Source organism: Hippocampus comes, unplaced genomic scaffold (genome assembly GCF_001891065.2).
Source record: "Hippocampus comes isolate QL1 unplaced genomic scaffold, H_comes_QL1_v1.1 scaffold68, whole genome shotgun sequence".
NCBI lineage: Eukaryota > Metazoa > Chordata > Actinopteri > Syngnathiformes > Syngnathidae > Hippocampus > Hippocampus comes.
Window position 1 is genome coordinate 7,109,438 of NW_017805625.1, and position 20,255 is coordinate 7,129,692.

The following is a 20,255-nucleotide window of genomic DNA, read 5'->3' on the forward strand; positions in this document are numbered from 1 at the left end:
GTTAAAGGTGTCTGTTGTTCATTAATTTGAGTTGGTTTTATGCTTTCAGGCACTCTTGCATAGCTTGTTCAAGAGATTTATTTCACATCATTTTAGACATGATGTGCATTTTGTTCTCAGTTTGAAACAGTTTGCAGCCGTCTTTATATTTTTGAGAGATTCTTTTGTGGGGAAAAACAAAATCCAAGGATCGAGAGCAACAAAACTATTTAGATACTGTGTAAGTTTTAGTGGAGTCCAGTTTTGAGGCGGCAGTCCTGTTACATGCAAATAAATCCAAGGATTGAGAGCAACAAAACTATTTTTACTGTGTAAGTTTTAGTGGACTCCAGTTTTGAGGCGGCAGTCCTGTTACATGCAAATAAGGCTTCTCCTCCACTTTGTGGCTAACTCAGAGATTGGTTTTCGCCAATCGGGTTGCAACTATGCAAATGGCAACTACGAAGATGTGACACTGGCGTCCAGTCTTCCGTAGAATTGATTTGAAAATTCCGCCAGTGGTCTATAAATCACTGAATGGTTTGGGTCCTGAATACATGAAGGAAATGCGAATGGAATATAAACCCAGTGAGGCGCTGAAGTCTGCAGACTCAGGTCAATTAGTGGAGCCCAGCGATCAAAGTAAATATGGTGAAGCGGCATTGAGCTGTTATGCTGCACACAAATGGAATAATTTGCCATTGGAAGTGAAGTCAGCCCCAAGTATAAATCCTTCTAATACACAGATAGCTAAACATATTTACTTGGTGGTGTAATTTCACACAGAGACTCTGAAGTCTGCAGACTCAGTTCAATTAGTGGAGCCCAGCAATCAAAGTAAACTTGGTGAAGCGGCATTGAGCTGTTATGCTGCACGCAAATGGAATAATTTGCCATTGGAAGTGAAGTCAGCCCCAAGTATAAATCCTTCTAATACACATAGATAGCTAAACATATTTACTTGGTGGTGTAATTTCACACAGAGACACAACCATTTCTATATTGTACAAACAAGAACATGTTAATTTGTCATACCCCCTATTTAAGAAATGTTGAAATAGTCTTACCAGTTTGATGTCCAAATCAACAATAAATCTTTTTTTTTAATCCTACAAAATGATATCTTTTTCATTCTTTTTTTCACTCTTGTGTGCGGTTCATTCGGGCAAGTTCCGCCGGTGTTATCTGACCCCCTTGGATGACCCATCAACTTGCATAATCAGCCTTGCGTCAACTCTACGCTGACCCTAGATGAACCGAACCCACATCGACCGGACGGTGTGTTGATTCCACTCAGTGGTCAGCAGGGAAGCTCGCTCAAGCGAAGAAACAATGTGGCGCAGCCGCCACGGCGGTGCTTTCATCCCAGACGTTACGCATGTAATCATTTTGCGCGACATATGGTTCAACTTTCTTGCTTTGCATGAGGAAATACTCTAGGTGCCAGGAAGCAATTTGATTCATTTGCATTCCAGAAAAAAAACCGAGGAAGTCAGAAAGGTTGTGCTGCTAGCTAAGTTCATGTCAGACAAGGATTCCATCTGTATTTATCAAATTATACAGTCTATATTGTCTTTATATATTACATAGGTAAAACTGCTTTTTTTTTCATTCATCCATCCAAAAATTTTCAGTAATGCTTGTCTTCATTCGCGGGCGAGTTGGAGCCTATCCCAGCCGACTTTGAGTAAGAGGTGGGTTACTCATAGGACCCGTCGCAGGGCAGATATAGACAAGCAACCTTTCCGATGGCCAAATTTAGAGTTTGCAGTGAACCTCACATTCATGCATTTGGAGATGGGAGAAAGCCAGCATACCCAGAGGGTGGGGGAAAAAAAAAAACCACGCAAGCACAGGTCCAAATGCTGAACTGTGTGGCAGACATGCTCTCCATTTGTCCACTGTGCTGCCTTTGTACACGTATCTTTTCATATAAAATATGAATAAATACGGTAAAACTGATTAGGGTTGTTCACATTATTTCTTCAAGTTTCAGGGCGTTATTTTCGTTCCCATACCAAGTCCAGCACAAAGTGCAGTCTAACTGCGCATGGGTGGAATTTTCTATCTTTTGGTATTTTCGTAAACAGGAGGAGGTAGAAAGTGGCGTTGTGGGAGTGAACACAGCCAATTTTTTTTCTAGCCAATGAAAGCGGCTCCGTTAATTCCCTTTAAGTTCAGCGCAGGAGAGGCGCACATAGTCTTTGACATTGTGGGAGCAGAAATAGACTTGGTGGAGTCCAAGCAGAAGTAAAGTACATTTATAAGGAGGCGCACACAGACCTCCACGGTTGGATGATGTAAACTTGACCAGGGCGATCACAGATCATTGCTGTGAAGTGCGCACTGGGAGACCGCCTTCCACCCCAATTCTTTTATCGACTTATACCTGGTTTCACCTGGTCTAAAGTCTAGTCTGCTTTCGGTCACCAAATTGTCAGGTGGGCCGAGAAAGTGAAAAAGAAAACACACTGGGTGTGCCAGAACCCCCTGCATGGCACAGCATGGTTTTCCAAATGATAAATTAAACATGCCCCACTACACAAAAGAAGATGCACCTGTTTTTACGCTGTAAGATCTATCTATCTATCTATCCATACATCCATCCATCTAGCTAGCTATTCAGCTAGCTAGATAGCATTTTGTGGGTATAGCTAGCTAGCTAGCTATACCCATAAAATGTCAATGCTAATTTTTAACCTTTCAGAGGTTGAGCGCCGCACTTTATTACCCGCTTCTGCATCGCACCCTCTTTCTGCTATCATGTTACCGCAACGGTACGCCAAAGAACAATAAGGGGAGGAGGAGGAGAAAGAGGAGGGGAAGGAGGAGGTCAGGAAGGAAGGAAGGAAAGAGACAGTGTGGTTCGGGCATGACACAAATCAAGGTCCATAGTAGGTATGCCTTGAAAGGCCAGAGTCTCAAATCCATCACAGAGACTGTATTCATTTTATTCTGAACAAAGCCACATCCGCAAGGGGATGCACATTTGAAGACTTATCTTTATCACATTTTATTTTTGTCACCAAAAAAAAAAAAAAAGCGGCAGTTGAACAGATGTGTATCGACTTTTTCTATCCACCGTATTTGAAGCGAAGATGAAGTTCAAGATCAATTAAAAGGACTATTATGGAGAGCTGATGTGACAAGAGGCCAAAATGGAGGAACAACGGATTTTCTTTCATTTTCACATCTTCTGATGTCCTAATCATTTTGTCATAGGGTTTATTTGTCAAGCACAAGGAAGTACAGCAACTCCTGTTGTAAGCTCAATCAAAGTTTCTGTTCACATGGCCAATCAAGCAAGACCAACTTTGGCCAGCAAGACAGTGGCTGGCAAGAGGGTCAAGCAAGATAAGAGGCCCCTGTGAGTGTATGTTTGCTCACCAGGGCTCAAAGTCAAAGTCAAACAGTCACATGACGCCTGTAACACCCATACGCTTCCTGTGTGACACCATAAAAAAAGTCGTACGAGTGACGCTCGCAGGCGTGGACGTATTGTGACCGGCCATAGTGTCATTATGTTCACACCTTTTATGAGCGTGCTCGTTTTGTCAGATGTGATGTCAATGAGGCAAAGTTCACCGGAGTGTACATTTGGATAGTGTGCATACTGTGTCCACTTACCTCAGGAAGTAACCATATACCGAATGAAGATTGCAGTCGCTCAGCTGGACTGTGTGCAAGTACGCTCTCAGTCCACTGCCGCAACATAACCGTCACTTAAATGTGCTTTGAGATAACTTGTCATTGTCATTTATTTCATTTCTAATGACTTTAACTTAAGCTAAATGTTATTTTGATTTACTTAAAAAAAACATTTTACTTTTACTTACTTTTAATTTTTTTTATGATACAAATTAAAAATTATTCAAAATTATTTTTTACACCAGCAATATCCAGAGCAAATCAAATTCACCATGAGTTTGTATTTACTTTATTCTAGTTTAATGTAATTTTTGTTTTTCTCAATGTATTATAATAATTAATGTACTTGAATTTACTTTCATTTTTAAAAATTAATTTTCAAACTTAATTTTCATTTATTTTAATGCGTTTTATTTACATTTGTTTTGTTTCATTTTGATGGACTTTTATTTGTTTTAATCCCTTTTGACTTTATTTTCTTTTGCTTTTATTTCAATGTATTTTCTTCGGATCTATTTTTATTCATTTTTATTTACGGTACTTCAGTTTAAATGTGTTTGATCTTTATTTATTTTTATTTTTATTTAATAATCAAATTTTACTTGACTTAAATTTAAATCATTTTAGTTCAGTTTACTTTCAATCTATTAATTTATTTACTTTTATTTCATGTATTTTACTTTATTTGCATTTACTTTTCTTTCTTTTGGTTAACTTTAATTTGGTTTACATTCACTTTTATTTTCAGCTTCATTTTAATTTACTCAAATTGAAATCATTTAAATAACTGTGCTCTGTTTCCATGCAACACAAGATCCCAACTTCATTTGAATTGTTTTCTACTTAACTTTCATTTTCATACCTCTGAAGTTACGCAAAGCTTTTGAACCACTTGCGAGACCTCAGTTCAGTTTGCATCAAAAGGTTAGTTCTGGGTGTGCTTTTTGCTTTTTCTTTGGCTTTCTTGTGACACTTTCTTGTGACACTTAAATTACGGAAGGCAAAGATGATTACATCTCTTGAGTCCTCGTCTTCCTCAAAGAGACCAGTTCAAGGAACATCAAAGAAGCGTGTTTGTTGCGCTTTTACTGTGACTTTTTTTTTGTGTGTGTGACGATAACCATTGAAACTGATTGCTTTGTACAAATGCGACACTTGTGGCTCTGTGCTGGCTTCTAAGTAAAATATGTCTACATTCATAATGTTCAATAAAAAAGAACTAAATTAATTAAGTTGTGTTTATGCGGTGTGACTCACTGTATAATTTTTGTTGTACCATTAATATTGAACAACTTCTTTTTACACTTGCATGGCAGTTAATAATCTAAAATGTTATTATTTTAAAAGCACAGCCTGTATAGTTATTACAGGTTTTATGATGGTCGCCGTTTAAAATGTCACTTAGGTGTTACAACTTTACTGTGTGTAAAGGTTACCCCAACCCCCCCCCCCCCCACACACACACACACACACACACGTTCCTCTTTGCGTTTCCTTTTTTTCTGACTGACAAAACACACATTTTCTTTCAGGGTATTCTCAATAAATGTTGCAATGCCTGTTTCAACACACACACAGACACACGCATGCTCACACACGCACACACAGTCAAAGAAATACGATGACACTGGTTGACTTTCAATCTTGCTTCCCCTTAGATTAGACATGTGAGGTGAATTAAAACTAACTTTTTATTTACTGTATAGGCCATATTTTAAGTCACATTTAGGATTATTATCTTCCCTACTAGTTGAACAAGAAGTAAATACTTTCAAATTAAAACCAAGTGAAACTACTCAACATTTGAAGATGAGATGCTAACGCGCTAGCACTAGCATCAATTTGCCAAAGCAATTGATGTTTGATTGTAAGGTCAATCCGCCAAACATTTCCTTCATTGCGTTAAGTTAAATTTCCGGTTCTATGGTTTTCATCACATATTTCTGCGTTGACATCACCCACCCTTTTCTTCTATAGCAACATTAGCTCCCAGAGATATCGCGCCTCGCTTGTTCCCGTGGCGTAATTAATTCCCGGTTTTCATTATCTCGCATTAAGCAGCAGAGACGTTACCTGTGTCACATGAGGCGTGATGGCAACAGGGGGGGAAAACCCTGTCGTCGCGTTGCCAGGTAACCAGTGAGCGACCAGTCAGCCGTCATTATCATCTCATCCTCCTTTTCGCTCTGTAAACAGGATGGTGGGGATCGTAGTCATTTCCTGTTCGGCTCCCCGTGATCTGATTATCTAAAAGAGAGTTTGAAGCCACAATTAATATCACACCACTGCAAATTACAACCACAATTATTCACTTTTTTTTTTTTTTTAAACAATAAAGTATATTTTTCTTTGTGAAGGCCAGAACGTTTTAGGTGAGTTGTGAAACATGTTCGTAAAAAAGAGGAAATAAGTTGACAAACAGTGACTAAATAAAGGAGTCTAGGGTTGGACTGCTGACTCAACAACTTGGCAGCTTCTTCCTCATTTCCTGTTGTGAATATATGTCACCACACTGAAAATATAGAGCGTAATTTTGATTTCTGTTTGTCAAGGCCTTTATGCGCTAGTCTAGTCTGTTATAAACCAAGCAGCAGCTTATGCTTGAACTGCTTCCATCAGTACTGCGTGACACTCTGGATGCTCCATGTCCCCAGTTGAAGCGGCTCGAGCACGTTCTGGTACTCTTTATTTATTTATTTTTGGCACTCTGAATTAACGAACGGCACATTTGAACAATGCTCCGAGTCTCCGAATGGTCGAAGTGAAGCAGAGCACGTTTCGGAGCATGTTTTTGAACGCACACAATGACTTGCAAAGTAAAACATACATATTTCCACTCATTTTCACTAAATTGATGTTAACTAGGATTAATATTGCATAGAAGTTGGTCAGCAACAGCAAATATTCAACAAAATATGTTTTTTGACTGGTTGCACATGCACAAATAGATGGATTGGAAACATTTACTCGCATTGTCTCAAATTTTAGAGGCAAAATGCCACCAATCTGGAACCATGCCTTAGGACAGACAGGACTCTACAATTTCCTGTAGTAGACATGGGACAGTTCCATGCAGACCCAAATGGTGAAGACTTATTTTTTTGTTTGTTTGTTCATTTGTTAGCTAGCAGAGTATTTACTGGTTCATTGAGAATGATGCAAGACACGAAAAGGTAGGGAAAATGGTGGTGCATCGTCGGCGACTTAGGTTGGTTTTTTTTTTTTGTTGCTTATTTTTTGTTTGTGTTTGTCGTGAGGAGACTACTTCCTGTTTGGTCACAATAAACCGGGCAACAGGACTGTGCCACTGTTGATTCTGGAGTAAGGGGAAAAGCCTCCAACCCAAGTCAAACGTTCAAGAAAAAAAAAACATTCTAAAGTGGAGTAATGTTGGTGTATCATATTTGTGTTCATCAGTGTATTAGCTACAAGACTACTTGTTGTTTAAGACAAATGAACTGCACCATTGTTGATGATTCAATGGGACTACCAAGACTCAAATGAAAACAAAGCAAAACAAAATTATTTTAAAAAATCTAAGAAAAATGGAAAAAAATCGTTTCTTGGATTTTTTTTTTAGTTACCGGGTTACTAGATGATGTAAGATGAAAGGACTGTACCATTGTTGAACCTGGCATGGGAGAAAGCTTCCATCGTATGGGTGGGCGACAAGACTTCCCTTTTTTGCTAGTTATCAGACTGTTTGATTATGTAAGATGATAGGACTGTATCATTTTGGATTCTGGAGTGGGGGTAAAACTTTCCAACATGACTCCCTCCAAAATTCTGAAGTTCTGAAAGACTGTGGCACATTGAATGCGTGAACTTTCACTTTGTTGACCAGCAGGCTACTTACTAGTTCATAGAGAATAATTGAACACAGAAATGTTTTGGAGTGGAGGAAATGGTTGCATCACGACCCAAACGTTAAAAAAAAAAAAAAAAAAAATTTAACAGAAATTTGTGAAGAAAAAAAATGTGCTATAAATTTGTTTGCTCGGGAGCAGGCTACTTCCTGGTTTATGGAAGATTAATAAAGATAGGTGGCAAACTTTTTCTACTGTGAGGTGGGAGAATGTTTTTTTTTTTTTTTTTTGAAAAGAGAGAAAAGCAGCTGTGCAGTGCAACTAAGTCGTCTTTATCCCGATGTTAGTTTAGCAAGCAGCAGGCTACTTCCCAGTTCATGACAGATGAGACAACAAGACTGTACTATTATTGGTATTGGAGTAGGGGGAAATGTTTCTATCACGAATCAAATGAAAAATAATTCATACAGGGGAAAAAAAACGGATGTGTCATACAGGTAGCAGGATATGTTAGGCTCATGGGGTGATGACATTAACTGGTGATATTTTAGAGTAAATAACTCGTCAATAAGCAGATAGGAGTAAAGAATGGAGGGCAACAGCATGCTAAAGAAAAAATATGTCAATATTTATTACAGTATAACAAGTGTGGTGTGGTTTCAGTACACTGTACAGTACAATACATTGGGCCAATGGTGGTTTTTTTTTTTTCCAACGTGGCCTGCCTCCTTCCCTCGCCCACACACTTGCTTGTTGTGTTAAAAACAGCACAATACAAATTGACCATTCCAAAAAAAAAGGCCATTCAATGCAACACGATGCATGTCCCCAAATAAAAATCCCTGAAAATTCCCTCATTGAGGTAACCATTTTTTTTTAAATCATTGACTTTCCTTTTTACTTTATATCATTGAATAGTACCCTCCCGTATAACCTTTTTACTTTATATCATTGAATAGTACCCTCCCGTCCTGAGCACATTGACACCTAAATGTGGCTACAAGTTGTTAAGGACACAGAAACGACCGTTCCCGTGATGTGGCAGCGTGCACGTGTGTCCCCCCCGCCCCCCCCCGCACTTTTTTTTTCATTGTTATACATATATAAAAAAAATAAAATAAAGAAGAAATGAAAACAACACATAGGAAAAGCAGCTCGGAAACAAGTTTTACAAAATGAAAGCTGCATACTGAAATGGAGTCCAACACCATTAAGTGTTTTTTTTAGGGGGGGGGTTCATTTTCCACTCTAGTGCTGTAGTAGAACAACAACATTTGCATATCAAGTCATAACATATTCAATATATATTTATATTGTATATATATTAACATTAAAAGGCCACAGGAATAGCATAGAGCACATTAAAACTGAACAAGACAGAATTGGACCTTGATGGCCATTAGATTACATTTCCTTCATTGGGTAAAGGTTGAACAATCAATTTGTTTATCAATATGATTTAATAGTTCTGAACTCCTGTTTCCACAGCAATAATGTTGCCAGTGGGAGTTTCTCCATTGTGAGACAAATAAAGGTTTTCTTATATTATAGTGAAGGTTAGTCAATGACCAAATCCTTACTTTGAATAAATGAGCCAATGGAAATTATCAAGAATTATGCCCAATCTCAAGTGCCATTTGGTAATTTTGCGATTGACAAGACTACAAAAAAAATATATATATCAGATTGGGGCAAGCGGCGGCCATGAAGCAAATGCGTCAATAAAACACCCTATGATTTCATCAATACAGTACAAAAGGACACATTTGATGTCTCTTTTTTTTCCCACACAGAAAGAGTCCTAGTGTACTGCAGAGTAAAAAGACAACCATGTGTGACCCGTGGCAGTGGGGGGAAAAAAAAAAAATACTGCATTCTGCTTACACAGCGTTCTTGTTAAAATTGAGATACAAAGATTTTCAACAGTCAGTGTTAGAAAGAGTTCGTAAGGCCAGCTGAGACCAACCCTGCTGACAACAGACCGCTAAACACAACTCGTTCGGTTTATGATTGCAGACACTGAACCTCATGCAAGAAACTTACAACAAAGTTGCTGTTGTAATTTTCATTAACAAAATGCAGTGGAATCAGAAGGTTTGGAATTTTGGGGGCATTTGTTACAATCAAAAAAAAATTTGCTTTTTTTTCTTAGCTAGCATCATGTGGATAAACTAGCTAATGTCACTAGAGAACAGAGTGCCAAAGTCTGTGGTAATGTCAAAATTGAAACATTGGAACAAATGGAAAGCTGTTCTTTTTCAGCCTTTACATTCAAAATCCACTCATTTGCTTTAGTAAACATGACGCTAAGTCGGTTATAACATCTAGAATTTAACCAATTTAATAATTTTTTCCCTCCCTATTTTGACGGCTACCAATTTAGCTAACATCGCTCAATATGCTAAGATGTAGCCAGTCATGTATCGTATGCTAAATCTAAATGAACCAAATAGGGTAAAAATGTTAAAAACAAAACAAAATCAAAGTTCTTGCATGAGGTTCAGCACACGTTCGGGCAAAAGCTACACACTTCGCTCCCGCTACTGGGGAAAAAAAAACAAAAAACGGGGGGTGGTGTGTCCATCTTGAATTGGCAGCGGGAGTTGACCTCAGTCAAAATCCTCCATTTAGTAAACTAACAACAACAGTCCTTGTTTCTTTTTTTTAAAGCAACATCCAACTAGTGGCTGAGTCATACAGTATCGCAGCATGCTCAGGTATAAAAAACAATATAGATCTGGTTACTATTCACGCTGTAATATATCGATATATATGTATGTATTTATATCCAATATACACTCAAGGCTTAAAGGTGAATGAGAAAATGTTCATTGAAAACCAGTGGGCCTGTTCCCTGCCCAAGTTCAGATTGACACGAGAAGAGCCTCAAAATGGCCGCATTGGAGCTGTAACATAAGCTTCTCTCATAGAACCCACAACGCCACGGTTCCCGCTTTGAAATAGCATCCAGCAAAAAAGATGATGTCAGAGTCTCGCCCGATGTATAAAATATGTGTTGGACAAATCGCGTTTCACACAACAGGGCAGACGGGAGTGAGTGTCGGGTGTTAAAACGTCACTCCCGTAACACGGTGTTATGGTCTTCCCCAACATAAAGGCACTGACCCACCTCTGTTATGACTGCGATACTACTTCCAAGTGGACTCATGTTACGGCTCTAATACAACGCCCAAAGCTTCACGCCCCCATTTCTGTGTCAAACCAGACGTAAGACCTGGCTTTAACATGCTATGTAAAAAGGGGTTTGTACATATTCAAGAAAGGAGGCACTTCTTTGCCAAAGGTTGCCAAGATAAGCTAACTGCTGCCTTCCACCCTCTTTGACTCCAAAGTACAAAAAAAAGTCGGCGACGTTGGAAAAACTGGTTTGGCAAAGCCTCGCTTATGGCACGACAACACAAAGCAGGAAGTTGTGAAAAAAACAAAACAACCGGTACTTCTGGTTATACGGCGTTGGGAAGGATGTAGCAAAATGTGAACGAAAGCTGGTCAAAAGTCAAACGGAGGCCTAAGCTTTGGTCCTTTTAGCAGATCACCTCAGGACCGGCCTCTCCTCGCCACCGTTGTTTCTTTCGTAGCTGCATGTCAGTGCCATTAAGCCATTGGCTACACAACTGTGCAAACTGCATCGGACCACCAAAGACGACATCCCCGCTTTTCCCTTTCTTTCATTTTACAATCTCACTGTTTTTGGACAAAGTTACTATTATTATGATATATATATATATATATATATGAGAGACAGAGATACATTGACTAGATTTGTGCATAAAAGCACACAAAAATATACCCAAAAAAAATGCATATAGACATTTCTTCCTGCTATAACATACAAACAGCACATAAGTACAAATGTGTGTGTGTGTGTGTGTGTGAATTCCTTGGTTTTTAAAAACTCTACATTCAGTAGAGACATTTTCCAAAGACTCCACATGCTGCGGTTATGAGGAGGTCACCTGGCAAATGGGGCGCATTTTGTGTCCCCACGCCCCCCCACCAAAAAAAAAAAAATCTTTGTATGAAGAAGTCTCCTTGGCTTAATGAAAGCGGTCCTTCGCTTTCTTAAAAACTTGCCGCTTCCGAGGCGCCGTCTGCGACCTCGACTTTCCCGTGCTCCCCGGAGCTAAAACATTCATCAAAGCGGCTGCTAGCGCCTACAGCGCAACCACGTGGTTACCGTGGTTACCGGATCACCTCAACCCAAAAGAGACAGGGGTGGCACTCCCGTGCGGACCTCACGTGGACTCCAGCGTGTCGAGTTGGAACACGTTGTGGTTGGTGGGCGTGGTGAAGAAGAGCTGCTCGTTGGTGGGCGAGGCGGCGTGGTTGTCGCACGGGCTGTTCAGTCCCAGTGTCCGCTCAAAGTCCAGCAGCTGGCCCATGAAGTTGAAGTTGGGTGAAATGTTGGACTTCTTCCGCTTGACGAAGTCGTAGGCGTCGTTGAGTGACAGGTTGAGCTTCTGCATCAGGTAGGCCACCGTCACGGTCACCGAGCGGCTGATGCCGGCCAGGCAATGCACCAGGATGCCGCATTTTTTGGAGCGCGCCTCGTCTGAAGGGGGGAAAAAAAACAAGATGAAGGCAATTGCAGAATGGAATGGCCGAAGAGGTTCCACAGGGGGTGGGAAAAAAAATTGTTTAAAAAAAAAAAAAAATCAGATTAAATTTCTCTAGCACATCAGGTTATCATCGTAACAATAACATGTAACTTTTTTCTCTGAAACGTCATAGCTTGAAAATACAATGCCTAGTTACATCCGTATTGTCCAACCTTTCATATGTTAAACTTAAAAACTAAAACATTTGAAAAATCTAATGTGTGAGGAAAAAAAAGTAAATGTGTTTTTCTTTTTTAAATCAGCTGCAAAATTACATTTACGCAAAGCAAAAGAAAGACTTGTGCCACTGTGCTACGACACTGGCAAGCTTTTATTTTGAAGGCCTGAATTTTGACAGGATGTGTTACGCCGACGTTGCTCCGACTTGCCCGAGTGTTGCCAAGCAAACCGGGAATGTTGTTGCATTAAAAGAAGCTTGAATTGTGAAATAACTATTCTGTCTGCTGAACCCCTTTTTCACAATACGACAAAGTTAAGAGTGCCAGCCGTTTCGAAAGAAGGTGAGAGACGACGACTCAAGAAAGAATTTGGAGCAAAGTATGACAATCCTCGCCATCTTCCATGATGCCATGCAGTCTTCAGTCAGGGTAAATGTGATGTTAAATGTTCATTTATCCATGAGTCAACTATATTTATTCCACGCTGGCTTCCGGATGTAAAACTAAAACTGTTCTCAACACAATTTTGTCTGAAATGGATGAATCAGATTAATATGATCTATATTGCTTTGTTTTTTTGTACAAAAGTCAACTGGGCTTGGCTTCAGCTCAACCATGTTCCAAATGACGACAAGCAATACAGAAAATAGATGGATAAATGATTTTAAAGGCATTTCCAAACTCAGGAAGGTAAATAAAAACAACAACACACCACTACTTTCAGGGATATAGTACTTCAAGACAAAACATGAACTGTACGTTGCCGTTACATTATTAACAAGCTGCATCTGTCTGGCCCTCTGAGGCTTTGCGTCGCTCAGGCCATTAGACGAGCTTCTCTTATTGCTGCCTCCAGACGCCTCCCGTGGACACCAAATTCAATTTGTGTGTGATGTCTGCTCACTTAAAAAAAAAAAGAAAAAGAAGGGAACCGGAAATGGTCATGCGGCTGGCTAAAAGCATCCACAGCAGACTCGCAAGTCCAATAAGACGATGTCATCATTGACTTCGACATCACTTCTTGGCCTCCTTTTGCAGCTGAAAGCTTTGACAAGAATGCGCTGCGAGTGCCAACAGTGATTATTAGCACTAGGCTTTGGCAGAAGTCGCGCTTCCTCACGCAGCAGCATTCCCTCTTCTCACAGAGCACAAATACGGCGATAAACAAACGGGAGCAAATTTACGCCAAACAGCAAACGGTTTTCGGTCACTCTCAGTGACTCACCCGAGAGGGAATTCTCTCATCCTTTTGGGATTGAAGTCAAGTGGAATGACTGGGGCCAGCCAATACGGAATAACTGTGTGACTTAAACATTGTGGTCACACATGGAAACAATCTCTATGAAATGATTGATTGGTTGGTTGTGCGGTATTGACTGCTGATTAAAGTCTAGAACGATTCAAAACAAACAAACAAGAAAAACACGTTTTGTCATACATGTTCAAACTGTAGGACCTGCCAGTCGAATATCATTCATATGTTTTGGGTGGAAAAGCATCTCTTTCTGATCCCATCTTAGGCCTTGAAATGGAATTTTTGTTTCTTAACTTTGCAAAGGCGTGAAGAGAACTGACAAATTACCGACAACAGAGACCGAAGACGTGACCGAGGGATGCGTCAATCATTTTCTCATGTGTGACGCCGCTGACAGAAGTTGGTGTGGAAACACAGACGATCTGACAAAAGAGGCTGCCGTATTTGAAGAACGATTAGGTGCACCGTATTATTAGGCGCAATATTAATTTGTTTTTTTTAATTCATACATAAGATGCACGGGGTCATAAGGCACATTGTTTTTGTGAAGCATTATATATTAAAAACGTTTAATTCTAATTGCACCGTATGTTTATTTGATAGTTTGACACTCACGTCTCCTACTTTGACCCAGACACCGGTGCTGATTAACGCGTGTGAAAGTGCACACGATTGCTGTAATCGTCTGCTTTGTCTGGTCTTGGTGTAAAAAAGGCATGCCATTTTTCATTGTTGTCATGTTCATCATTCATTGACTGAGCAGATTAGAATGACAAAGCTAACGGCTGCATCAAAAGGTGAGCCACACTCACCGATGAACGAAATGGCCTCTGGGAAAAACTGCGAGAGATTCTGGCTCCAGTGATCAGAGATGGGGATCTGTTTGTACTTGAAGTCGCCTTCGTGTTCAAACATGTTGGGCAGGTTGGGAGTCACGTTGAGGATATACTTGATGTTGTACTTGCTGAGCACGTCCAGGTTGGCCGAGTCCTTGGCGCAGCCCAGGTACAAATACGGCAGGATCTGGACGGGGAATGCCGGCTGGTTGCTGGGCAGCGGGCTGCCCTCAGACTCGGTGGCGCTGCCCGGTTCGCGGTCGGACTCTCCGTCCGAGCAGTCGGAGCTTATGCGGAGGCCTCCCAGGCCGAGGACAGAGGATGGTGGGGAGCTGCTGGGGCACGAGCAGTCCAAATTGGTCTCGCACTGTTCCGGGAACTCCGACTGGAACTTACTGAAACCTCCTGTGGGAGAGAGAGGGGGGGGCAAGATTAATGTTTAGAAAGAAATGGTGACGTTTGATGGTAAGCATAGAATGATTTCTACCTCATGGGAAAGGATTTACTTCGCGAGTGTTTTGCTTCTCCTTAATCTTTTTTTTTTTTTTTTAAATTTTAATGTTACCACAGAAACGTCCTAGTGACTTGGGCTGGAATGTTACAGAAAAACATGAGTCATGATTATTTTGATGGATATTGAAATCATGATTAATACACATGATTATTCATTGATTCACAAAGCCCTTCCAGTGATGTAAAGTCACCTTGCACTTCGTGTGAGCGGGGGCGTATTTAGTCATTTCCATTTTCCCCCCCCACATCCGTGTACTGCAATGACTTTAAATATTTGAATTCTTTCAGTATCGGTATCGAGGTGCATGATGCAGGTATGGTTTCAAAGTCAGAATTTCATGTTTTGCTTTAAAAAAAAAAAATTAAAAATGAGCAAAGAAGACCTAGCGGTTACGCAACTACCTACCAGAGCTGTGAGACAAGAAAACAGCTGGACACATGTACTCCATTGAGAGAAGCAGAGTGGATGCTCGCTCGGCTCAGCGGACTTTTTGTGAATGGCACATGCAGCTTGTGGCTCCAGTGGCGCATACACACGGGCATGCACACACATTCAGACATCTGCTAGTCGGCTCATGTGGTATTATTAATTACACAATGCACTTATCTTCAAATAAGCTGCGTTTCTTTGTTGGAGGATATTTCACAAGATCATTGAGCAAACTTGTTTACAGTGTTCATTCATGAAAAAAAGAAGCCTGTCTTTACTAAAAAAGAACAAGGCTGCGCTGCATTTAACTGGAACCATATTTAGGCCCACATTGATGTTTGGATAGGCTGTTAAAATGCACAATCTGCAATACATTTTAAAGGCGATTTTATCGCCAAGTTATAAGGCAGTTATGTGTGGTGCATTCTTGCTTAAGCAATCCAATGAAGCGACTAATATGTAATGACTACACATTTGGAGAGTGGATTCAATTCTTCATTAATAAACGGCCATTGAAAAAGTCAATGACACAGGGTGCTCAGAAATTCACTGACTATTAAACAAACATCAATACATAATACAGGAGATACATAACAACCTATTTTTATCTTCAGAAAGGTAGCAGGTGAGCTGGAGCCTATCCCAGCAGAGAGGGGTGAGAGGCGTGGTACACACTACACCAGTTGCCAACCAATCAAAGGGGATATCATGTACAAACAACCAGTCAAACTCACATTCACACCGATGGACAATTGGGAGTCCTCAATTAACCTTAGAAGCATGCTTTTGGAATGTGGAAAGCAGACGGAGGATTCACATGAAAACTCCACACAGGAGGGCATGAGCCCGGATTCGAACCCCCAACCTCAGAACTAGGCGGATGGCCTAAGCACTTGTTTACTGTGCTACATGTTGAAACATGTCAGTTAATAAAAATAAATGCAGACATATTGACAGGAGAGGTGCAGTAAGTATATTGAAACGCCACAAAAAACGGTCTCTTGAATGTTATTTAGTGTTAAATAAGTAGACAAAGCAATAATTACGGACATAATTCAAGGGGAAAAATCGCATTCAAAATCAAGTAAATGCTATTTTAAGTACAACAGACAATAAACAAGCAGTGGTTGCACTTCCAGACTCACCTTCCAGATAGAAAGCCTTGCACCCGTCATCCCGGAGCTTCTGCAGGAGCAGCCCCAGCACGGAGCTCCCGAGCCCGGACTCCAGTCGCTCGGGGCCGGCCTCGTCGTACAGCAGCACCACGTCGCTTTTGCAGCGCTTGACGAACTTCTCCTTGTCCTCGTTGTTGGGGATGATGGAGCGTATGGGCAGGTTGCCCTTCTTCAGCCTGCGCAGCATGAGGCCCGGGATGGCCACGTTGATGGCCGCCTCGATGTGCGACGACTCGTAGAGTTCGTGCGGCCGGCAGTCGAGCAGCAGAAGCGCGGCGGCTCCGGACTCCAGCTCCTCCTGCAGCCACTCGGCGCTCTTACTCATCGTCACGGTCACCATCGCGCAGCCTCCCCACGGGCGAGGGCTTCTCATCGGGAAACGGTGTGTGGGAACCCGCCGGTGGGACTTTACTGTGGTGGAGGAGCGAATGAGAAGAAATCGCGAAGCTAAACTTCACTTTTATCCTCTGGCCGCCACCTCCACTTCCACTCAGCCGACACGCTCGGATCCAACATGCCACTCCGCTCCGGGCAGGCTACTCAAAGACGCGGAGGCTTCTTCCTCCCACTCCTCTAGCCCAGCGACGTCCATTCGAGCTCCGTCAGATAAAGAAATAACACCCAACCCCAATAAAAGAAATTAATGTTGTCGTTTCAGGGCCAGCCGTCCGGGTCCATAACGGGAGTTCGACAACGATTAAGAATGAACCGAAGAGCGGCTCTGGTTGCCCGCCTGAGCACGAGCAGTAAAAGAGGCTGGGAGATCTCCGGGAGAGGGGGCGGGGCGCGGAGATTTAAAGGGGCCGATGCATAAGGCTTCTTCCTCTGGCCATTCACGACAATTTTGCTCCCCCGAGGATCATCAACCTGCCCTTCAAGGAACGTTCAGACTTTGCTGAGGAAAACACACAAAAATGGAAGGAAGAATCAGTGAGGTCAATTTGGATAAACTACACATTTTCAAACACCTTCTTTATATTTGCAATAATTTTGTACTGCAGTGGGCATTTTTTGGCGATAAAAAGCATACAAAAATTTATTTTGTACTGTATTGAGTGTTTTTAGTCGTAGAAGTACTTCAATTTAACGGACAGTCGTTATTAACGGACGACCCCACTGTTCAATTGAGTTTCCACTGGATTTAAATAATGAATATCTCAGGTTACTCACAAATCTACGTACACAGTGGGCCTACAAGATCTAGCCTCAGTTAGGTGAACACAAAGCTGGCAGCCATGATTTATTCTGTGATATGAATGAGAGTTAAGTGAAGTCCAATGATTTCCCACACCACAACCGATGATTTCACTGGGTGGGAATCACTGATCTGATTGCGGGATGCTGTTTTGCTTTGTAAAAGTGGCTCACTCTTCGAGTACAGTCACGGTCCACTGAAGGTAGAGGTCAGAGACGATCTGTCATTATACACTTTGCAAGTCATTTAAAGGGTCAAACAGTGCACACTCGTATCATGCACCATTGGAGGCCGCGGCAGCTGCTCTGCATGTTTGTGGCTGGGGACTGCGGTCAAAACTTTGGACGTGGTTATTGCCGGTCTACGGGCGGCAGTTAGCGCAACCGCGTCGCTGCACAACAACTGCTGCGGCCGTGCCGCCGCCGCTCGGCAACTTTAACTTTAGCCCGGCGCGCGTCATCAAAGGCGGGAGTGAGGTTGGAATACAACATACATACGATTGGTGATGTGTCCAACTCAGCAGCTGTTTAAAAACAAACGGTGGTGGCTTGTCTCGTCCCAACAAGGAGCTGTCAGCTATGTTAGAAGTTTTTATAGTCAAGTAAAAATCAAATTAAGCCTGTGAAGCGGCTGGACTGGCGAGCCTACGTTGACGTAATATTTGATACACTTAGTTTTCATAATGGCCCAGTTTAACCCTTTAGTGGGCCATTATTTGTAGAGAACAATTTGTCAAAAAGAGGCTTCAAAATGTTTATTGCCGCACCCTGTTGATGTTTACTGTCAAATTAAAAATCAAAAGCGAATGACATGTTTTAATAACCACATAACGTAGCTTTACAGGGAAAGTGTTAGGGTGTGACCCCAAGAGCACGACAACAGGCAGCAACCACATAACGTAGCTTTACAGGGAAAGTCAAGATGGTTAACATTGTGGATTACGAATTTCGCAGAAAAATCCACCCATTTTTATCAGGCTCAGGGGGCCGCCATTTTGCCTTGCCACCTGTCGTCGAGTGAATATGACATCACGGTGCCAAAGGACTCGGTTCGCGCATGTTTCTTAACCAAACCAAGAAAATAGGTGAGCCATGACAACTCCCCCCATTTTTAATGTATTAGTATTTTTTTTTTAATCTCTCCCGCTCATATACATTATACACATGCCGTACACATATAGCTTCATACCCAAAGCAGCCTAAGCTTCAATGGTATATTTTGCAGAGTGGGATAGCTCAGGATTTACTTTTGTGCAGAAGTCACGGGCCTTCTTTTTATACCACTTCAGGAAATGGTCAGTTCGGAAGTCCATAAATTTTGCAGGTCATTTTGACACTGCCAGACCCCATAAATACCAACCATCTCACTCCACTTTGTCAGCCTACAACATCACTCGGCCACCTCCTTGCTGACTTTGCAGCCTTTTTGGCACGTCCATCAAGCATCCGGAACTCCATCCATCTGGACTATCCAAAGTAACACAGCATTCATCAGTGAATAAAATTTGATGCATTTCTTTTCTCCTTGTGAGGTTGGTTCAGGGCGAACCAGCTCGATGCATGACCGCAAACCTTTGGAGGATCCTGAATCGAGAGGTCCTTTATGCCATTGAAGATTTTCTGTTACTGTCTAGGTATCTAAGGGACTGTTTAAGTGCTGCTGGGTTGGGTAGCAACCGGCTTTAAAACTCTTTAATGTCAGAATGGACAGAACAGCATGAGTATAAAGTAAAAGAATTAAAGTTACTGTTTAATTTGGGATGGGGTGGGGGTGGGGGGAGGTGCTTAATTGAGCCAGGCATTTATTTATTTCTTACGGCAAACGACGAAAGACAATCATGAATTAGGTTAGGTTGATTGTACTTTTGCCGTCTAGTGGAAAAGCATTTGAATTAATCTGTTTCTCACTATGTGTCGCTTGCAAAGATAGATGAACTAAGATGTATTATTTGTCATAAACAAATAAACATTTCAGACTGAGTGAGTGAAATTAGATGTTGAGTTTAGTTGTCTTCAGTGAGTGAGTTTCTATTCGAATGACAACTATTTGAGCCATTGCGGATCGTTTTTGTTTTCTTTAAGCGGCTGCCATTTTCTATATTTATCACACTTTCCATCTTTTTACTTGGCGGTTTTGTGGCACACCAGTCCACCACAAGTGACGTGACATGTCCACGATTGATGTGATGGACATGGCGTTATTTTTGTTGATGCAGTTACGGAGCAACAAAGTCCTTCATTTTGAGGCTGGCGTTTCTGCCCGCTGTTTATTTTTCTTTGGCTGACCAGCCGAAGTGCTAACCTAGTCACAGCAAAGAAGTGATTTTAGAAGATCTCATGTTTCTAAATGGGGGTCAGTGTCAGTGGGTCGTCACTTGGCTCCACCGGTGACCTCATTGGGCATCAGCAGGTTGTGACAGAAAGGGTGGGGGGTGGGGTGGGGGGGCGTTTGATTTCCTCACAGCTGCACAGAGCAGCGGTGGGGTCGCGGGGATACAGCAGCTGCAGACAATGCTTCTCTTGACTTGCCAGTGAACACACACACACACACACACACACACACACACACACACACACACACACACACACACACACACACACACACACACACACACACACAC

General features: G+C 41.6%; 1 protein-coding gene and 1 long non-coding RNA gene across 2 annotated transcripts; both read right to left on the minus strand.

The window, feature by feature from the left end:
* Positions 1–8,040: 8,040 nt before the first annotated feature.
* On the minus strand, positions 8,041–11,188 carry LOC109522567 (uncharacterized). Its single transcript, XR_002169581.1, has 2 exons — positions 8,368–11,188; positions 8,041–8,326 (listed from the first exon to the last, which is right to left on the minus strand). It is a non-coding gene; the product is annotated as an uncharacterized LOC109522567 (long non-coding RNA).
* Positions 11,189–11,195: 7 nt separating this feature from the next.
* On the minus strand, positions 11,196–17,290 carry dusp7 (dual specificity phosphatase 7). Its single transcript, XM_019881250.1, has 3 exons — positions 16,411–17,290; positions 14,299–14,727; positions 11,196–12,006 (listed from the first exon to the last, which is right to left on the minus strand). Exons 1-3 carry the CDS (start codon positions 16,811–16,813, stop codon positions 11,690–11,692), a joined length of 1,149 nt encoding a protein of 382 aa, XP_019736809.1. The 5' UTR covers positions 16,814–17,290; the 3' UTR covers positions 11,196–11,689.
* Positions 17,291–20,255: the final 2,965 nt, after the last annotated feature.